The sequence below is a fragment of the Prenolepis imparis genome, unplaced genomic scaffold (assembly GCF_030444845.1).
Source record: "Prenolepis imparis isolate NDT839.2.m4 unplaced genomic scaffold, iyPreImpa1.0 SCAF_9, whole genome shotgun sequence".
Lineage (NCBI taxonomy): Eukaryota > Metazoa > Arthropoda > Insecta > Hymenoptera > Formicidae > Prenolepis > Prenolepis imparis.
This window is the reverse complement of record NW_028141167.1, coordinates 10,202,493-10,220,460: the sequence shown is the minus strand read 5'-3', so window position 1 is coordinate 10,220,460 and position 17,968 is coordinate 10,202,493. Positions and strand designations below refer to the sequence as shown.

General features: G+C 41.3%; 3 protein-coding genes across 5 annotated transcripts in view; 2 read left to right on the top strand and 1 right to left on the bottom strand.

Annotated features, from left to right (window-relative positions):
- Positions 1-13,424, top strand: part of Mical-like (MICAL-like protein) — a 58,422-nt gene extending 44,998 nt beyond the window's left edge. For 2 of the 3 annotated variants that reach the window (XM_083047294.1, XM_083047295.1), the window contains exons 3-12: positions 100-278; positions 3,360-3,448; positions 9,432-9,755; positions 9,850-11,177; positions 11,257-11,482; positions 11,884-12,225; positions 12,335-12,476; positions 12,554-12,782; positions 12,903-13,015; positions 13,088-13,424. In XM_083047294.1, the coding sequence (XP_082903420.1) occupies positions 100-278; positions 3,360-3,448; positions 9,432-9,755; positions 9,850-11,177; positions 11,257-11,482; positions 11,884-12,225; positions 12,335-12,476; positions 12,554-12,782; positions 12,903-13,015; positions 13,088-13,266 (3,151 nt within the window). In that variant the 3' untranslated portion in view covers positions 13,267-13,424. Of the gene's footprint in view, positions 1-99; positions 279-3,359; positions 3,449-6,291; positions 6,346-9,431; positions 9,756-9,849; positions 11,178-11,256; positions 11,483-11,883; positions 12,226-12,334; positions 12,477-12,553; positions 12,783-12,902; positions 13,016-13,087 lie in introns of those variants that run through there. The other variant, XM_083047296.1, reaches the window with a different exon arrangement.
- Positions 13,425-13,468: 44 nt separating this feature from the next.
- On the bottom strand, positions 13,469-14,898 carry LOC145941281 (protein-lysine N-methyltransferase EEF2KMT). Its single transcript, XM_083047331.1, has 5 exons — positions 14,800-14,898; positions 14,590-14,733; positions 14,311-14,499; positions 13,700-14,198; positions 13,469-13,601 (listed from the first exon to the last, which is right to left on the bottom strand). The coding sequence occupies exons 1-5, from the start codon at positions 14,890-14,892 to the stop codon at positions 13,495-13,497; spliced, it is 1,032 nt and encodes a 343-aa protein (XP_082903457.1). The 5' UTR covers positions 14,893-14,898; the 3' UTR covers positions 13,469-13,494.
- Positions 14,899-15,156: 258 nt separating this feature from the next.
- LOC145941278 (uncharacterized) lies at positions 15,157-17,958 on the top strand. Its single transcript, XM_083047327.1, has 7 exons — positions 15,157-15,311; positions 15,811-16,208; positions 16,337-16,554; positions 16,638-16,693; positions 16,776-16,998; positions 17,071-17,279; positions 17,648-17,958. Exons 1-7 carry the CDS (start codon positions 15,238-15,240, stop codon positions 17,724-17,726), a joined length of 1,257 nt encoding a protein of 418 aa, XP_082903453.1. The 5' UTR covers positions 15,157-15,237; the 3' UTR covers positions 17,727-17,958.
- The last annotated feature ends 10 nt before the right edge of the window (positions 17,959-17,968 follow it).

Below are 17,968 nucleotides of genomic sequence, written 5' to 3'. Positions count from 1 at the left end.
AGATTGATATACACTACTTAATAAAGAATAAAGAAAGAAACGGATAACGGCAGGCTCGAGTCGTTTCATTTCTTTTTTTTTTTCTCTTTTTTGTTACAGTGACTTCAACGGCCTGAACAAGGACGATGTGTACAGAAACAACGAGCTGGCTTTTAGAACAGCCGAGCAGCATCTCGGGATTCCGGCCCTCTTGGACGCCGAGGATATGGCGTCTTGCACGGTTCCCGATCGATTGTCGATTCTCACCTACCTCTCGCAATTTTACCAAACCTTCGGAGGTGAGTCCTTTTGCGCGCAATCAGCCTGTCAGTAAGTGAAAAGAAAGCAATGTTTGTTTAGACGTCTCTCTCGTCGCGCGAGAAGTAAATTTAGACGCGTTGAAAGATTTAATTAAAATTCATTCTTCGCTTCATCCATTGTCTCGTCTCGTCGCTATATTAAACAGACATCGAATCCATTAGTGCGAGTTGCATTCGGCAGCCTCATATTTTTTTCCAGACCCTCTGACCCAAATAGGTCCATTGCGGATAGTCTCGGAGAATGCGCGATGATTCCGGTGCCAGTTTTTTTTTGTATCCAATCTATCGATCGATCGCTTTTTTCATCCCTCTTTCCTAAACAGCTCCATCGGATACAGAGTCTCAGCGAATCTTCCTTAAAGAAAAAAAACAAAAAAAACACGATTCAGCGCAATATTTCTTTTATCATTCAATGCGAATTTTGCGCGAGAAGTGATTTTTCGATAAAACTCTAATTTACATAATTCACTTTACTATAGAAAATTTATTTCCATATGATTTCGATCGAAGCGGTGCGATCGAGAGTAAAATCTCGTATAAATATCGGTTTACATTTATGATTACGTATATGTGTTTCTTCCTTCAACCCGATTTCGTGAAAACTGCGGGAAAAAGAGGAAAACGATTTATCAGCGCCACACATCACGTTCGCTTTCAGGTGGAAATCAGGCTAGTTCGATTGACAGGTGTATGACATTTCGAAACGTCGCAACACGTTAACACGTCTCGTGCACTCGACATCCGTTACTAAATAGACCGAATAGGTGACGCCGATCAGGCACGTGTCAGCGATTGGTTTCCCAGCTTTCTCCCGATGCATCTATCTCTATCTCCCTTTCTCTCTCGCAATTGTCCCTTCGATTAATATCTCGCGAGTGACATTTGTCGCGGAAGTTGCCCTACACGAGCACAAGGTTGATTGTCTGTCATTCGACAAGGTGAATTTCCGCATGCGAAATACAGATTGTCCCGCAACGATCTCGTTCGCTTTTTCGTTAACTTTGGACTCCCGAACAAATTTGGAACTAACTCTTCTTTCTCTTTAATATATTTTTGTTTATCTTTTCAAAATTCCTCCTGTCTAAATATGTATTTTCGCGATGACCCAGTTCTCCTTGGCACGACCGGTAGAACGTCTCGCAAAAAGCGAGAGAGGAAAGTTTCGCGCTACGACAGTCTATTTAATTTTTTGTTTTTATCCAGCCGCTCGGGGAGCCTCGCTGGTTATCAAGAGCGCAATTACCGCCTTCTCTGTCCGACCGCGAGGTTGGCTTTGAAAATTTGAGTAGCCACTTGTTGAGCACGCGCGCGTCGTGCAAGATTTGCATTCTTTTCCCGCGGCTTTTCCGCCATTCCCCATCTCGCGATCGAAAAACAGCTACTACTACTACCGCCTAGCTAGACGGCATCGACCCTTTGCGTTATCGTTTGCAACCACTTGTTGAACGAATTATCGCGCGTCGTCGTCGTCGTCGTTGTTGCAAAAATTTTTATCCAGCGAACGAATCAAATCCGTCTCACGAAAAAAAAACGCGAAAAGAATATTTAATTTTTCTTCTCAACGCGTATTTAAACGACATTAATCGTAATTATCGAAGAGGTGAAATTAAATTTCTCTCCCTCCTCGTGCAAAATTGACAATCCCGTTAAAGTTTCGTAATCTTTCCTCGGAGAGTTTGCGCGCGATATAAATAAGAATGTTGAAACTCTCTCGACGGCTAAACTTTAATAATAAATTCAAGTGTGTTTTACACACACACACACACACACACATCGCAATCTTCCTCCTTTTCCTCGCCTTTTCCGCGCTGAGAAAAGATTGCGGCGTGAATTATTCGATTTCTAGCTCTCGCTTTGAAACCCGGCGGCGTTTCGTTACGCAAAGCGTCGATTTTATAAGGCGTGCGATTTTTTTTCTCTCGGCACAATTTATCTCTTGCGATCGCACGCGTCATTCGCCCGGAGAATATATCATTCGCGAATCGCGGAGCTCGATTATATATAATAATATAGTAGATGCACGTAAGACGAAGCCGTAATCTATTAAAAGTCCACCCGCGTTCTCGACTCCTATATAATGTTATAGAATTCTCCGTAGATTAACCGTCCCGTTAACCTTTGAACGACGGTTAATCTCGATCTTGGGGCACGAGACCCTTTCTTCGGTCTCGGCCGTAAATGCCCGCACGGCTGCAAATTAACGCGCTTCGTGAGGACCTATCCCGTTTCTCAAATCACTACCTGCAACGAGGAAATTGCCACATTGCTCGCGGTAGTCGACGTCCTGTCCGCTTTATAGCTACATTAGGCCGCGCCACTCGAGATAGAGTCGACGCGATCTTCGTCTCCGGACGAACGATAGCGTCGCAGACCCGCATTAGTACAAGTAAGCGGAAGGTGGTTGGAGGGGTTTCACGTTTATCGTATCTACGAAGGGTGATGTCGACGTGTGTATGCGCTTTTTACACAGTACAGATATCATCCTTAACGGTGTATCGCGCAGTAATGGGGAAAGGATAAATGCACACTTGCTCGAGAAGTCTAGGGGAAAGAGAGAACAGGGAGATGAAATTATATTCTTCTTCATTTCTTCCTTTGGAAGTTTCACGTAGATTGATCGCGACGCGCGGTACATAAGTAAGCAATTTTATACGAACGAGTTGAACAACTTCTCTTCGTACTGCCTTGCAAAAGAGTCAATATTATTGTTCAAACAGAAATGTATTTCCGCTTCCATTCCGCTTGGACTAATACCAGCCCGATAATAGCGGTACCTTCAGCTTCTCGCGCATAAATATTCACGCCACAGAGGAAAGTTCCATAAACCACATCAGCATTTCATCGATCTGTAACTACGACGGGCAACAAGGGGAATTGCTTCCGCTTTAAGTTTCTTCCAAAGAAAGCAAGACGTTGCTTACATTTTAATAAATATATATATCTTTCCCGTAAAACTTTAACTATATTCTTCCCACCGGAAAGGTTATTCCTTCGATAATGAAACGAAAGAGGAAAATTAATGAATGAATGATTAATGGAATATATTGCGATTTGTTGCAGGATCGTCGCCAAGTCGTCTAGCAACGACCAGAACAACCGAGACCGCCGACGAGAGGATCGCCCCTGTTCCGGAATCTCCTAAACAAAAGGTAAGACATGATATTGTGGTAACAATATCAATCGATCGACCGGAGGCAGACACGCTTTTCGTAACTTTCTTTTGCCGGTTCCCTTCTCCCCCAATTTTTGTCAGTATAAAAGTCATATAATAATTTGTACACGGTAGAGTCGCGGGCTTGAAAATTTCCTCAAGCTTTCCCAGAAACGGAGAACCATCGTCTTGTAAAACGAGATTATCGAGTCACGCTCTAAAATTCATTTAATCATCTTTATACAAAAATACGAGAAATGTAATAACTTGTGCGAATCGCATTTTATCTCGTTGCACTTTTTATTTTTTCTCCGTCTTTCTTTTTTTTTTCGTGTCTATCTAATTAAACTATCACGAGACCATTTTTGTCGTTCACTTTGAGACTCGGGTTTGCAAAAGGTCGCGAAAACGCGCGGTTCAAGTAGAGCCGAGGTCAAGTAACAGCCTCCGTGTGTGTTTGGATCTTTTCTCGCAACAAAGAGAAGAATCTCTCGAGGAGAGTCGCTCGTTCGTTCACGGTTCACCTTGACACCCCGGTGTCATCCCGCGTTGCAACAACAAATATGCCGTCATATTGCGTTTGCGCAATCACGCAAACGCGCGCATTATCGACACATAGGCGTCCGTCTCCCCTTTTTTCTCATCCTTTACTTTTTTTTACATTCGCCCTTTTTCCATTATCTCTCGCTTGGCGACCGGTCGAAGATGAGTGCGTAGGCGAGACGAGAGATACGCATGTTAGTCACACATACATACATACATACATACGTGCACCCCGCACGAACGATCGATTATATTTTTGTGTCATCTGTACACATCTGTATTTACACAGAATCCATCAACTTTATGTGCGCTCGATAAAATTAATAACAATAAATGGACGTGATATGTTACGCAATGTGCGATCAAAAATGTGACGTTTGCCTTAACGAACATACATACATACATACATACATACACACACACATACGTACGTTCAATAGCTTGTGTGAGTGTGCTTTCTGCGAATGATTAATTAACGAAACGCTCATCGATGTTTTTCTCAAGATGTTACTCTTACAACACGTATAGATCTGTCCTCGTGCAATATGTAAACAGGTTTGTGTCGCGTTTTCATTTTCGTTGATCTCGCGCGATTAGAGTTACAGAGATGAGACTTTTTTACACCGGTCGTCGGATGAAATTTGCAAATCGCGGATCGTTACGGTCTCTTCCGCGTCGTAGAGAAAACGACTCGGGGAAACACGTCGCGAAGGTCACGAAGGCGAACCTCCCGACGCGAGGAAACGCGCGGTTGGCGTACATGCGGTTATCTGTCCCGAGGATCCATTTAGCCGGCGATTTTGCAGCCGACAATGACCGCTTCTGTCAGTCACTACGTGCCGCCTTCGTGATCTCGATTCCCGGACGCTTCCTCGTCTTCCCTGCTTACCGGTACTCCGCTAATGCTACCTAGACCGACACGGACGACGATCGTCCTTAATAAGCGGCCGGGAGAACGTTTGTATTCACCGATGGCGGTGCATAAAAGAGAGAGAGAGAGAGAGAGAATGCGCGTCGAAAAAGTCGGACGAATTGCGGAATTATTATTATTATTTAATTACACCTGTCTCTACTTGGCTCCTGAACAATGTTCATATCCGCTTCGTTTACTAATTGTTGAAATTTTATCATTAATGATTCTGACATAATTTTGAAACATTCTTTAAATAATAAGCTCATGTTAATTAGATTGATCGGGTCATTAGTTGTATGATACATTAGAATGAATAAAAATTATCATAGGACGAATTGCGAGAAAACACGTTGGATCAACTTCTTTACAAGTTTCGACAACACATACATACTGACACAATTATCCATTCGCTCATGGAAGGTACCTGTGTACCTTCGACGCTCTGGCTGGATAGTCGCGCACAAAGTTAACACGTTGTTCCGAAACTAGTTTGCTCGCGAATTTCTTCAAGATCCCGTGGATAGACTTCGTTGATCTTCTCCACGTTCTCTTCACGTTGTTTTCAAGCGACTCGCGGGTACAATCGACCCTCCACGGGGAACCTTACCGAAAGAACCTGAAAGTTATTGCTCGAGGCAGAAGTCACGCGCAAACCTAGATTAGATCCCGTTACTACAAAGCTGCGACAATCCCGCGACGGGGATAAGACTCCCTCCTGGCAAAGTTGTCTATATTTTCGTCGACGAAATTATTACGACGCTCCGCTAGCTAGGTCGAGATATCGTCGGACACGCTAATTACTCTTATCGCGAGCACGACTCGTTATCGAAGCTCGATTCGCCGCGACTCGAGAACTCGCTGGTCTTAGTCATACTTGGGCTGATTGACGAAAGGTCAAAACGTAGAGAGACACGTTGTTCGCCAACGTCGGCGGTATAACACTCGTTTTATACTCGAGTCGAAGAGGAACGAGAACGGATATACATGATGAATACGTATCGCGCGTGGGCCAAGTTTCGTCCATCATGGTTCGCATAATCGCCTGGTCGTAGTTTAAAGCTGCCACACGTGAGTCACGCGGCGAACCTACACGCACTCGTAGGCTTACGCACAACGACGGACGTCCATTTCGGTTGACGTTGGATCAACGAAAGGTCGAGTTGTCCCCAAAAGCCGCTCGGTGGGATTATCTAGAGTCACGTGAAAAAAAAGAGGAAAAAAAAAGAAGAAAGAGAAGGAAATAAAGCGAATGCACGCGGCGTAAATATATAATCTGTAGACAATTCGTCGAGTGAAATCTCCTCCGGAAATAGCCGGGAATAATCCTCGCGTATTGTCAATCTCTTCTCCCCCTTCCCCTCTCATCGTATCTTTTTGTTCTCCAGGAGGAAAGCTTGGACTTAATGGGGCAATATAAACCTGAAATATTCTGCTAGAAGGTAATTTCGCTTTGTCGTTATTGTTTTGCTTGCTTGTGGTTGTTGGGTAAGCTGCATGCTCGCATGTCTCGAACACACGCTATCCGTTCTACGCATAATCTTTCGATAACACGACGCGTGTGCTGTGATTTACGAAGAAAAAAATGAGACATCATTTAACGTTTTCCCGTTAACGACTATGTAAAAGTAGAACTAGCGCGCTTCGCGGTTGATTTCCGCGAGAGAATAAAGAATGAAGAAAAGAGAGTAAGTTTGTAAGACGCCAACCTGGGGATTCGAGGCTCGTTTCTTGCACGAAACGGCCGGGGAATGTCTTTTGTTACTTGTTACTCGTAGAAATTGTTACATTTCCTCGTGTCATGCTGGCTAACGACACCGAGGCGAACCGCCACGTCGTTATTATTCACCGTACGTTTTATGTATATTTTTTTTTATGATAATACGAGTCTTCGTCGTCGTGTCCAGTCGTTGTTGATTCGATCGAGGATAATAATTCTACGTCGCGACGTATTTTCCGGGCGGAATGGAAAGCGTTGCGAATTTACGACAGGCTGCAGAATCTTCCGAGGCAGCGAAAATTCCGTCACGACCTGGACTGGCTATCGAAATAGACGGCTCGGCCCGATTGTGTCTTTCCGGCGTGAAATACTTACTCTTGCACGTCGTGGTATCGCCTATACACCGGCTGAAAGAATCGACCCGGGACACGATCGATCAATCCTCCTGTCTCGCGCTCTTCCAGACGACACGTCGCCCATCGGTCTCGCCACGCTTCGCGCCCGGTATACCTTCGATAGAGGTAGTTGATCGAGTTTGACCAATAAACCCCGTCACCCGGAAGCGGCCGTCCGTCACTTGGTGGCATTTTTCGGAACCGATTGCGAGCAGGCGAGAGAAAGAGATATATATATATATATATATATATATATATATAGACTTTTGCATCTCTCGCGTGACTTTGATGCGCGTTTAAAGCGAGAGCTTATATTTGCCTTATTTAGTTTATATTTATTGAAGTTTATAATCGTATCTATACCACCGCGGCGTTACATAGTCCGGGTAAACGTCGAGGAAAGTAATAATTAATCATGTGCGGAGAGACTCGGTGGAGCGCGACGTTCTATTTATATGTCATTGCCACTCGTTGCGTGTACTCGACGTGTACATATGCATGCACGCAAGCACGCGTTAGCTCGCTTCGCTCGTTCGTTCACTCACGCAATAGAAATCGGACGCGCGGTCAGCAGCCTCTCTGTACCTCTCAGCTCGCTACGAGAGTTCCACACAGTCGAATCGTGACTGTAATTCTATTTCCTGTCCAGCAAGACTACGGTAAGAGAAAACGTACGACGAAAATTCGCGTTGCCTTTGATCTCTCTCTCTTTTTTTTTTTCTTTCTGATAGGGTGGAGACTTTATTAAGGAGTCGCGATCTCGCGATAGTTGTACGACGTTTGGAAATATTTTAGAAGATTGGCAAAGTGCGTCCTGGTTATTTTTATACGTCGCTTACGTTTAATAACATTTCGCGTTTATCGTCGATTGGATTAATTAATTGCGCGCTTAATGTCCCTCGACAAAATCGATACGTCAGATGTTTGTGCTCTCTCGCCGTATAATCGTTGGGAAACATCGCTCGCGAGAGAGAGCTCGACGCGATACGGCGCGTTTTCGTTCGTTTAATTAAATTAAATCGCGATTAATCAAACTACACAACAGTGATGATACTGTAACTCTCATTAATACGTTATATTTGCTATAGACGCTACGATAATTCCGATGCGCAGAGGAAGAGAAAGAGAGAGATCCGCATTGCGGTTCTATAATAGAAATCTCGCGACAAAGAGCGAATTCTTTTTTTTTCTTTTTTTCTTGTTGTACCAACCCGCGATCGATCGCCGCTTTATTTAACCGCCTATGTAAAACTCATGCACGTGGCATTCGATGAAAATTTAATGGAAATTGATTTTGCGGTTAGCAACCTATCATCCATGCCATTTTTCAGCGAGAAGGATTAGTATATACACCGATCTTTTACGAACCCGCGATACGACAAAAGGAACTCTCGGAGAGAGAGGGAGATATGGTTTGATTACATGAGTCATTGGTTTTTAATCAAATCAGTTTTCCGTCACAGAGCACACACCGTCTCATTTGCATACGTATATGCGATAAAAATAATCGGTGATGCGAATCCTCTTCGAGACGATCTCTCTGCGCGTCTGTAGAAATTTTTCCTCGACCCTGGTAGAGTCTCTTTACGATCGAACTTTTAACTTTTCCGAACGAAAAGAGCGAACGCTCGATTGAACGTCCATAAAACCGGCAAATCATCGTCCAACTTTTCTTCAACGTATTGTCGAATAGTTTGCGTTGATCATAGATTGCGAGGACTCAGAATTTCGCGAAGAATTCTTTTGTCGATCTTGTCGAGAAAAATCGAAAGAAAGAATTTCAGAAAAAAAGAAAATGTCGACGCTCATCTGATTTTTTCATAAAGAAGATTCCCGCTTGCAAAAAGCAACGTCCTCGTTACATTACATTACAGTCGTATGATATACACGTTTGACATATAGAAGTCGCAGCTATTCGATGTATTATTATTGAATTCACCGGGAACGTTAGATGCATGCCGCGATAATACCGCGGAGATGTATGGCCGACCGGGTATTGTGGAAATTCGCTGGCTGGTGTATAAAAGCCAGGGCGGCAAAAGGCCGACGCGAGGTGCTCGTCGATATCCAATGGCTCGTTACAAATGCGACCTACAATTTGTCAATATTTATCTTCGGCTATACGCGTGCTCTTCCAGCCGAGAGGGAAACAATATTTATAATGTCGAGATTTGGCGCTTTAACATTCAACACTTTCCTCAATTTTTATCGCGAGAATTGTTTCATTAACGTAGATGCACGTTAGGATTAATTTGACGCAATTATCTTTGATGAAAAAGAAAAAAAAATTGATGGTGACGGTGGGTGACAGCTGTCTGCATAAAATTGCTTTGTTAATTCGCTCGCTGGAGAACGAAATGAAAGGAAAATAATGGCGACAGTCTCGATATGTGTGTCCGACCTGATAACGCAGGTGGGGTCGCGTCTGGGGATGCGGAGGGATCCGTGCACCGCATGCGGGCTGCCGGTCTTCCTGGCGGAGAAGCTGCTGATAGCGCGCGCTCCTTATCACCGTACCTGCTTCCGGTGCGCACGCTGCAGCAACCAGCTGACGCCGGGCAACTATTACGAGACCGAGAAGGGCCAGTACTGCTGCGAGACGTGTCCGGACGAGGAGATATCCGCCAGCGTACGTTGCAAATACGTCGAGTCGACAACGATGTCGGACACGAAGAGCAAAGAGAGGAGCAGTGAACCGTCGAGGCCGCTCAGCGATGAGGAGAAAACGGAGAGAAAGGTCAGATATTTTGCTTTTTCTTCTCTTTTTGACAAGATCTTTTTTTTTTCTTTGCGCTCGGAATAAGCATATTAAGCAAACTTGTCGTACACAGGATGTGCAGAGTCTGTTGGATAAGGCTATGGTGCCCGATCTGATCTCCCACACATCGCAGATGCGCAAGAGTTTCATGGCCGGCCACCTTCTCTCCGAGAAGATCGACGAGTCCACCGCGAGAGACGCGAATACAAAGGATGTCGAGGTCGACTCCGATTATCGCGAGGAGGGGAAAAGCAGGATCGGCTCGGCATTCCCAGACGACGACGAGAATGAAGAGGAAGAGGAGGGGGAGGAAGAGGAAGATGAAGATGAAGAGGGGAAATCTCGTAGCTCCGCGACGGATTCCCCAGACGCGGAGGAGCTTAGCGTCGAGCGATGCAATGTACATAGCATGTTAAATAGCTTAGACATTAGGAGCGACGAGGATCAGCGATCGACTGCCATTTCATTCCATGACATAGATAAGGAGAGAAGAGATAAAGATACCAAAGAGTCGCCAGGACGCGCCAATGAACGAGCCAATCCCGAAATGAGACTGTCCTTGGTACAGAAGAGACTCCAAATGTTCGAGACTCGGGACCAAATAGATTATGCCGCGAAAATGGATCGAAGCAAAGCGGGAAGTCCGGTGGCTCAGGGCGATTCCTGGGACCTGGAACCAGACGTTCTTCGAGTGAATCAGGAAGAACGTTCGGAAAAGAGGCTCGAGGAAGACCCGATAATTAAGAGTACCGATGAACATAAAAACAGTTTTGAGAACATCGACAAACAACAAAAAGAAGAAGATTCGACGATTGCAAGTTTAGAGAAACGTAAGGTAAGTTTCTCGAAAGACGTTGTACGAGCGAATAACGAAGAACAACATATTATCGATAACGCGCGACTCGAAGAAAGCTCGAAAGTTGAAAGTATCGAGAGAGGAAAGGAGGGCCTCGCAAAAATCGAACCAAGAGAAGATAATGAAACAGAGAAATCTTATGAGAACGTGGGAAGCAGTGTGCTAACCGCGAGAGGCATCGATTTAAGCGACCACAAGGATTATCCGGAAGACCTAAATCCCTTCAAGAGCGATGAAGAGGATAGCATGACGGAAGGCAAAGTGCGGACCGCGATAGATAGCTCAAGGAACAGCAAAGTGTCGACTAATCCGTTCGATAGCGAGGACGAAGATGTCGGAGAACCCGAACCACCGAAACCAGCGGCTAGGAGTAAACTAGAAAATCGGGGAACCGTAACGGGAGCGTCTGTGACCAAGCGGATTCTGGCTGCGCCGCAAATCAATCTAAATCCATTTTGGAGCGACGAGGAAGAAGATAGCGACGAAGAGGGACGAGGTACAAAACAGCAAGGAAACGTGCCTGTACCGAAACCGCGCATTATCAAGTATGTCGTACCTTATTTGAATATTATTTATACCCTTTCAGCGAATACGAGCATTGCGAATAATTTTCCTATTATACAGGACAAGTTCCGAGGTAAGCGTCACACCACGAAGAGCCGATTTGAATCGTGGAAGCATGTACGCGTCCAATAGCTCTTTAACCAGCTCCGAATCGACTACAACTCCTAGCGGGACGTACAGGAAGAAGAAGCCCGCCCCCCAGCCACCGGCCGCGAAGGAACTGTTTCCGTCCGATCAGCGTGAATTGTCCATGCTCAAGTGTAACAATACACTATCTTCGTATCACGTACGTTTTAAAATACTTAATTTTTTAATTCGATTTATTTCTTCATCTCTATCTTATTTCTTTGATCTCTATTTTAAATAAAATTTGTATAAATCTCGGGAGGGAAAAAAGATTTTCATGTTAATCTTCCACATATTAAGATAGACTGCTTATGAGGCAGTGAAACCGGGAGTGAGGGCGTCCTCCTCTGAGGGAAAAAGATAGCATGAATTGACTTGGCTTGCTGTCTTTTTCTAGTGGACGTGGCTTATGACGTAATCTGCGCACCAGTATGCGCAGTATACCATTAGAAGAAGATAGAAAGCCAAGTTAATTCGTGCTATCTTTTTCCCTCAGGAGGACGCCCCTCACCACCTTATTAGCAGTCTAGCTTAATATGTCTATGATCTTCCATTATAAAGAATTCCTCATCGCCTCGCACGACGCCACGTGCTCGAAAAATCAAACCGGCACCTCCACCGCCAATGCCGACCAGTACACCTCGCAACATATCGATTGGTAATGCGCCAACTTTTGACGAATCTCCCATAATCAAGCCTCGCGGCGATGATCGCAGTCTAAACATGTGGGAAGATCAGAAAACGAACAAAGACGAGGCGAATCGAAATAGGCAGAGCTTGAGCGGCATCTCGTGCACCGACAGTTCCTCCTACACGTCCTCTTATACTGACAAAAGCATCCAAGGAAAATGGAAGAGGAAAAAGGGTCCCGCCCCACCGCGACCAATTCCACACAGGAGAAAGGTATAATTCTATTTTTTTTATCATACAACACGTGTTATATCAATGCAATTTCCGAGTTTCGATAATTAGATAAGATTCGTGATTTACATTAAGGTGATTTTATTTGCAGATCAAAGTAATATCTATGAAAGACGTGAAATTAGAATTAGATAAAATAGAATTGCAACAACAAGGTTTAGAAAGACAAGGTGTACGATTGGAACAATTGATACGAGATAAATCCGAATCCGGACCAGAAGGTAGAACAGAAGGTAAAAATCGTGTATATCATAATTGTGTATAAGCTACTATAAAGATGTAATTGATGATTAATCCGTTCAATTGACAGATTCATCGCTCGGGATAGATGTAGAGGAACTGGTTTTGGAATTGTTTGCATTAGTAAACGAGAAGAACGAACTGTTTAGGAGACAGGCCGAATTAATGCTATTAAGAAGACAGCAAAGATTAGAGGAGGAACATGCTGAAGTGGAATATCAAATACGATGTCTCATGTGCCAACCAGAAGCTACTAAAACGGACTTTGACAAACAGAGGGAAGAAGCATTGATACAAAGGTATTCTAGAAATATCTTATTTATGTAAAATATTCAAAAATATTTAAAAAATAAAGAATATTTAAATATTTAAAAGATGGCGCAATAAAAATGTACATAATGCTTTTCTTTGTATTGCAGATTAGTAGAAATTGTAGAGAGACGGAACGAAATTGTTGAATGCTTGGAGATGGATCGTCGAAGGGAGGTGGAGGAAGATAAGAGCATAAATAAACATATGGGTTTATTCGCTGGTAAGTGAACAAGATAATAGGTTTATTAATGTAAAATTTAGTAAGTTTTCGTATTCATAGTAATCTTTCTAGCGAGAAATAAGAATGAACTATCGGACAGAAATAACGATTCTTCCAACGCGGAAAAAACAAAAAGGGGGAAAACAAAGGAGAAATTAAAAAAATTAAAAAAAGTCGTGAAAAAAGACGCCGATAAAGATGTGGATGAGACTGAGGTAAAACTCAAACGCCATAAGAGAAAATGGTTTTGAGTCGTGTGACAGTGTTAACAGTTAACAGTTATAAAATTAGATATATACAAAATATATTTCATATTTAATACTTTTATACATATATTTTTAACATTTTGTTATTTATGTATGTAGGAATTTACGCTAAGATTATTAATAAATTCGCCCGTTTAATTGTCCTCCTAGTCTGATTATCTCCCAATTGTAAATAAATCGATAACATCAATCATTCGATATAAAATTGAGACGTCAAATTTTCCGAAAAATCTTCAATATTCGAACAGGCGAATTAATTGATTGTATCAACACTGTACATTTTGGTGCGATACACTCTTCGAAAGCAAGATTGTGATTTCCTAAAATGAAAAAGACTTTGATTTCTTTTGACATTAGATTCTCCTCGTGTAAAGTTCTCAATGAAGTTTTTTAATTTTTAGCATTAAAAAGATGATACCTAAATGCTTTAAAAACTGCGAAATAGTATCCTCATTGCGAACTGTGGCAGCGAAAACAGCATAATTATTTGACGTTAAAAGATGTTTTAATCCTAATGTCAATGAATCAAACGAATCGCTTTCGTAGAGAATATCGGCGGCAATAATTATGTCAGGCTGCGAGAAATTCTCTGTCACATATTTATCAATATCCTCCCATTTCAAATCTATTATTTGAATGTCAGTTTGTTCATATTTTAATTGCAATTTTAGCCTTAATGATTGATCGCACATGTTTGATAGTTTATGTTGTTTATTCAATGGAAAATTAAGTTTTACATTTTCACAAAGCATATCTAGTACTGTTGGATGACAATCAGAGAAAATATATTGCTTTGGAGAGCATACACTAATAATGCTCATACCAGTCAATCCAACTCCGCATCCAAGTTCTAATATATTCTTTTTATGAAACTGTTCTATATTTTCTGCACACCAATCGCTTAATACTACAGCACCCTATAATTATATCACAGTACATGCTATGCTTTAATTTTTAAATATATTTGTAAAGTAATTTATGAATCATAAATGTTATTTAAAGATTTCTGTCGAACAAGGAGATAAATACCTGCCAACTACATAAACCTGTAGTTCCTTTAGAAATCAGATTTGTACTTTCCTTTAACGTGATACAACTTAATGTTCCATTTTCTATTAAGAAATGGCGATAATGTTCAGATTCTTCATTTTGCAATGATATTAATCTACAATATGCTGTATATAAATCGTCATGAATTTCATTACCGCTTTCTTCTATCTGAATCATGTAATAGAAAATATTTTTGTATTTTATTAATTTATGCAATATTATACTATTCTATATGAAATTTACACAAAAAATATGTACTTTTGCCATAAATAATTTTAAAAATGCTTTTTGATATGACGTTTTCACTGGATATTGCTTAATCAAATCGCTATTTATTGTACTATCCAAGACTTGCTTCTGGATATCTAAATCGAAAGGATAATCCTTACTTTCATCTAGAGGCTGTAAAATATGTTTTCTTAAATTGTCAAATTGTCATTGTATAAAATTGTGTATTTATATACATACCATAAAGTTCATTTTAATTAACGCAGTACAGCAAAGAAACTGTTTCGTTAAATATTTCACGATGGAAATATCACGTTGCCTGTCACTATCCATCTTATAATTAATTTAAACTAAAAGTAAGACTGTATCAGCTGTCACACATTACTTTGCGACTTGTCAGATTAGTTGTTTGACATTTTTCTCGAATTGTCAATTGTCAATTGTCAACATTCATGGCGTGACCAGTTTCAGCGCCTCTACTCGGGTTTCGAGTGAACTAAAATCAGTCACGTGACGAGAACACTACGACGCTAATGAAAAATTCCCTAAATCGGCAGCCAATCAGCTTCCATTTAAACTGGGAGTCATATTCATATCCTAGTAACTGTAACCTGAAGTTGGAACTCTTCAATTCGGTTGATTCGCTTGTGTGTATCCGCGTAATCGAATTTTTACGGTATGGCTGATATGGGTTTAAGTTTAGATGACATTATTAAAAAGTCGAAATCATCAGGAGGCAGAGGCAGAGGAGGGTGAGACAAATTCATCTAATTGCCCGTCTGAATTAATTCTCTCTTTAGCTTTGCTCCGTTATAGATTTATAACCTTCACAATCGCGTTTTCCTCGGTCGAAAAAAATTGCCATCTCGTAACCCGAAATCTTGGCTCTCGGCACTTTTTCCCTTTGAATTAATCTATTTAATAATGTGTTAACGGAATCGGGGTTGAATAAATTGGCACGCATATAATGTACGACGTGTATTAAATAGCTTATGTCGTAAATACCTCAAAAGCAAAATCTGTGCTGATCGAACATCTTTGAATGATAGTATAATATTGTTTACATGGTTTGTATAATGATATGATATATTAATTGTATATATGTACGAATTTGTATAAAACACATGATCTTAACTTTGAATGAAATTCATGAAAATATGTTTATTGATCTTCTCGCTGTTTACTTTAATACTGCTGGAAGAAGTGAAATTCGGAGAGAAAAGCATCAATTTTATATTGTTGAATTTGCAGAATTCGCAGGGGATCCAACAGAGGCTCACGCGCGAATGGTCATATGAGAGGACGTGGCTCACACGTAGTTACGGATGCACGATTTAAAATAATACAGAAGAATCGTGAAAAGCTGACCGACGCCAGGGACAAGCTTGCGGAAATAGCAAAGCAGAGCGATGCCAGACTCAAGTTGGACAAGATTCGTGCGTCTCAGTATAAAAAGATGGATGTGCAGCTTTCCGGAATTTCGCGTAAAACCGGCCGAAATGGCAGGCTTTCGTTGTCGACGAACAAGGTACCGCCTCTGATGCCGCACGTATTACCACCAAATATACCGGCTCCCACGAGGGTGGTAGGCTACAGACCACCTGCTCTCTCCGAACCGCATTATTTAGGAGATATGGATTACACCGATGGTACGTGAACTAAAATATTAATATAATTTTAATGATGTATTTATATATCATACATAAATATTTTTATGATGTACTTTAGAAACATTCTATGTGAAAAACATATTAAAAATAGCAATTTACTTTTTCAGATTATCTAATGGATTCCCCTTCATTGAGAAGAACTGTGAGTAACGAATATGCACCAACACCACCACCTCCACCCCCTGTGTTCAATATTCCAACATCTCCGTACAGTTGGGTAAAGCCTACGAGCACTACGGTGACAAGAATTCCAGCTCGAAAATCTGATATAGAAAGAGAACGAGAAAGACAGAGAGATTATAAACTTGTTCCACGTTCTTCGATGGTAAGTAACTCTGCGGCAAAATCTTATAAGAGATTCTTGTAATTTGTGGCTAACTTTTATAATTTTTGGTCTTTTTATTATAGACTAAGACTGCTTCGCCTCCTTACAAGGAAGATTGGAGTTTTGGAACAAAGTCAAGGTAAATATTCCAGAATCATATATAATTTAAGGAACGATTATTGACAGATGTATTTATATGTTCTTTATAATTTTGGTTATAGAACAATTCTAGCGGAAGAACCCGCAGATTCCAAGTACTATGATTCCAGAAGTCTTCGAGACGTAGGAATTAAATCGCGTCTTGATTCATCTGTGAATAAATCGAGATTAATGGGCGCTTTATCGCGGCCGAAAGCAAGTTCGTCGAGTTTATCGACGCAATCAACGGGCTATCGAATTGTAGTATCCAATTTGCAAGCGAATGTCACGCAAGAGGATATCAAGGTGCAGTATAACAATTTTTTTTTAAATTGCTTGTGCTTGTTACAAAGTATCAATAAAAATTGCATTTTATAGGAATTATTTGAAGACGTTGGGGAACTGCTGGTATCGAGATTAGTTCGTCCAGGCACGGCAGAAGTAATTTATAAGACATTGAAGGATGCGACTAAGGCAGTTGAAACTTACCATAATCGACAGTTAGATGGCCATCCGATGAAATGCCTTCTTGTTAATCCACGACCAAAAAACAATCCAACAGGACCAGCAGTGCGATCTCTGACAGAGTGAGTAGCAAAATTTTTCCATATATATTAAAACCGCACAGTTTTTATGCCATACTCTATTCTGACATCTTACTGACAATGAATCGTGATGACGAAACCCGAAATGCAATATAAACTCATTTATTTCGGTGTCATATGAAATAATTTTTATAATTATTTGCATCTAGTGTTACAATTTATCGTGGCTGCAGTGACTAGTTTAAAGTTTTATAATGTATAAGAGAATAATCTTAAAATATTCATTTGAAAAGTCAATTGAAAAGCCATTTGAAAAGTCATTTGAAAAGCCATTTGAAAAGTCATTTGAAAAGTCATTTGAAAAGAGGCAAGAGAGCTCCCTTTTCTTCACGACAATTTCTTTCCTACAGATCAAGACGCAGCGTCAGCTCGAGCTATGTACAGCCGAGTTTAGGAGCGGTGCATCGCGCGTTATTTGACGATTCTTAATCGAATATATTACTGTATTAATGAATATACGAATGCTTTTGATATAAGAAATATTAAGAAGGGAAATGTCATACGTATATTTAAGACATGATCAATGCAGAATAATCTTAGAAAAAGGGAATAGAATGAAAACAGATGCAGATTACCTGCGCGCTTACACGTGCACGAATCCAATTCCCATCTGCAATTGTATCGATAAAATAAACTTGTACCATTCATTATCTTCAATCTATATACGATCT

Coding starts and splice junctions, on each gene's coding strand:
- LOC145941281 (XM_083047331.1), bottom strand. CDS start 14,892: ATGGATAGTGACAGGCAACGTGATATTTCCATCGTGAAATATTTAACG. Junction 14,500..14,589: donor TAAAATTATTTATGGCAAAA/GTACATATTTTT, acceptor TACATGATTCAG/ATAGAAGAAAGCGGTAATGA. Junction 13,602..13,699: donor GCAGTTTTTAAAGCATTTAG/GTATCATCTTTT, acceptor TTTTCATTTTAG/GAAATCACAATCTTGCTTTC.
- LOC145941278 (XM_083047327.1), top strand. CDS start 15,238: ATGGCTGATATGGGTTTAAGTTTAGATGACATTATTAAAAAGTCGAAA. Junction 16,209..16,336: donor AGATATGGATTACACCGATG/GTACGTGAACTA, acceptor TTACTTTTTCAG/ATTATCTAATGGATTCCCCT. Junction 16,555..16,637: donor TTGTTCCACGTTCTTCGATG/GTAAGTAACTCT, acceptor TTTTTATTATAG/ACTAAGACTGCTTCGCCTCC.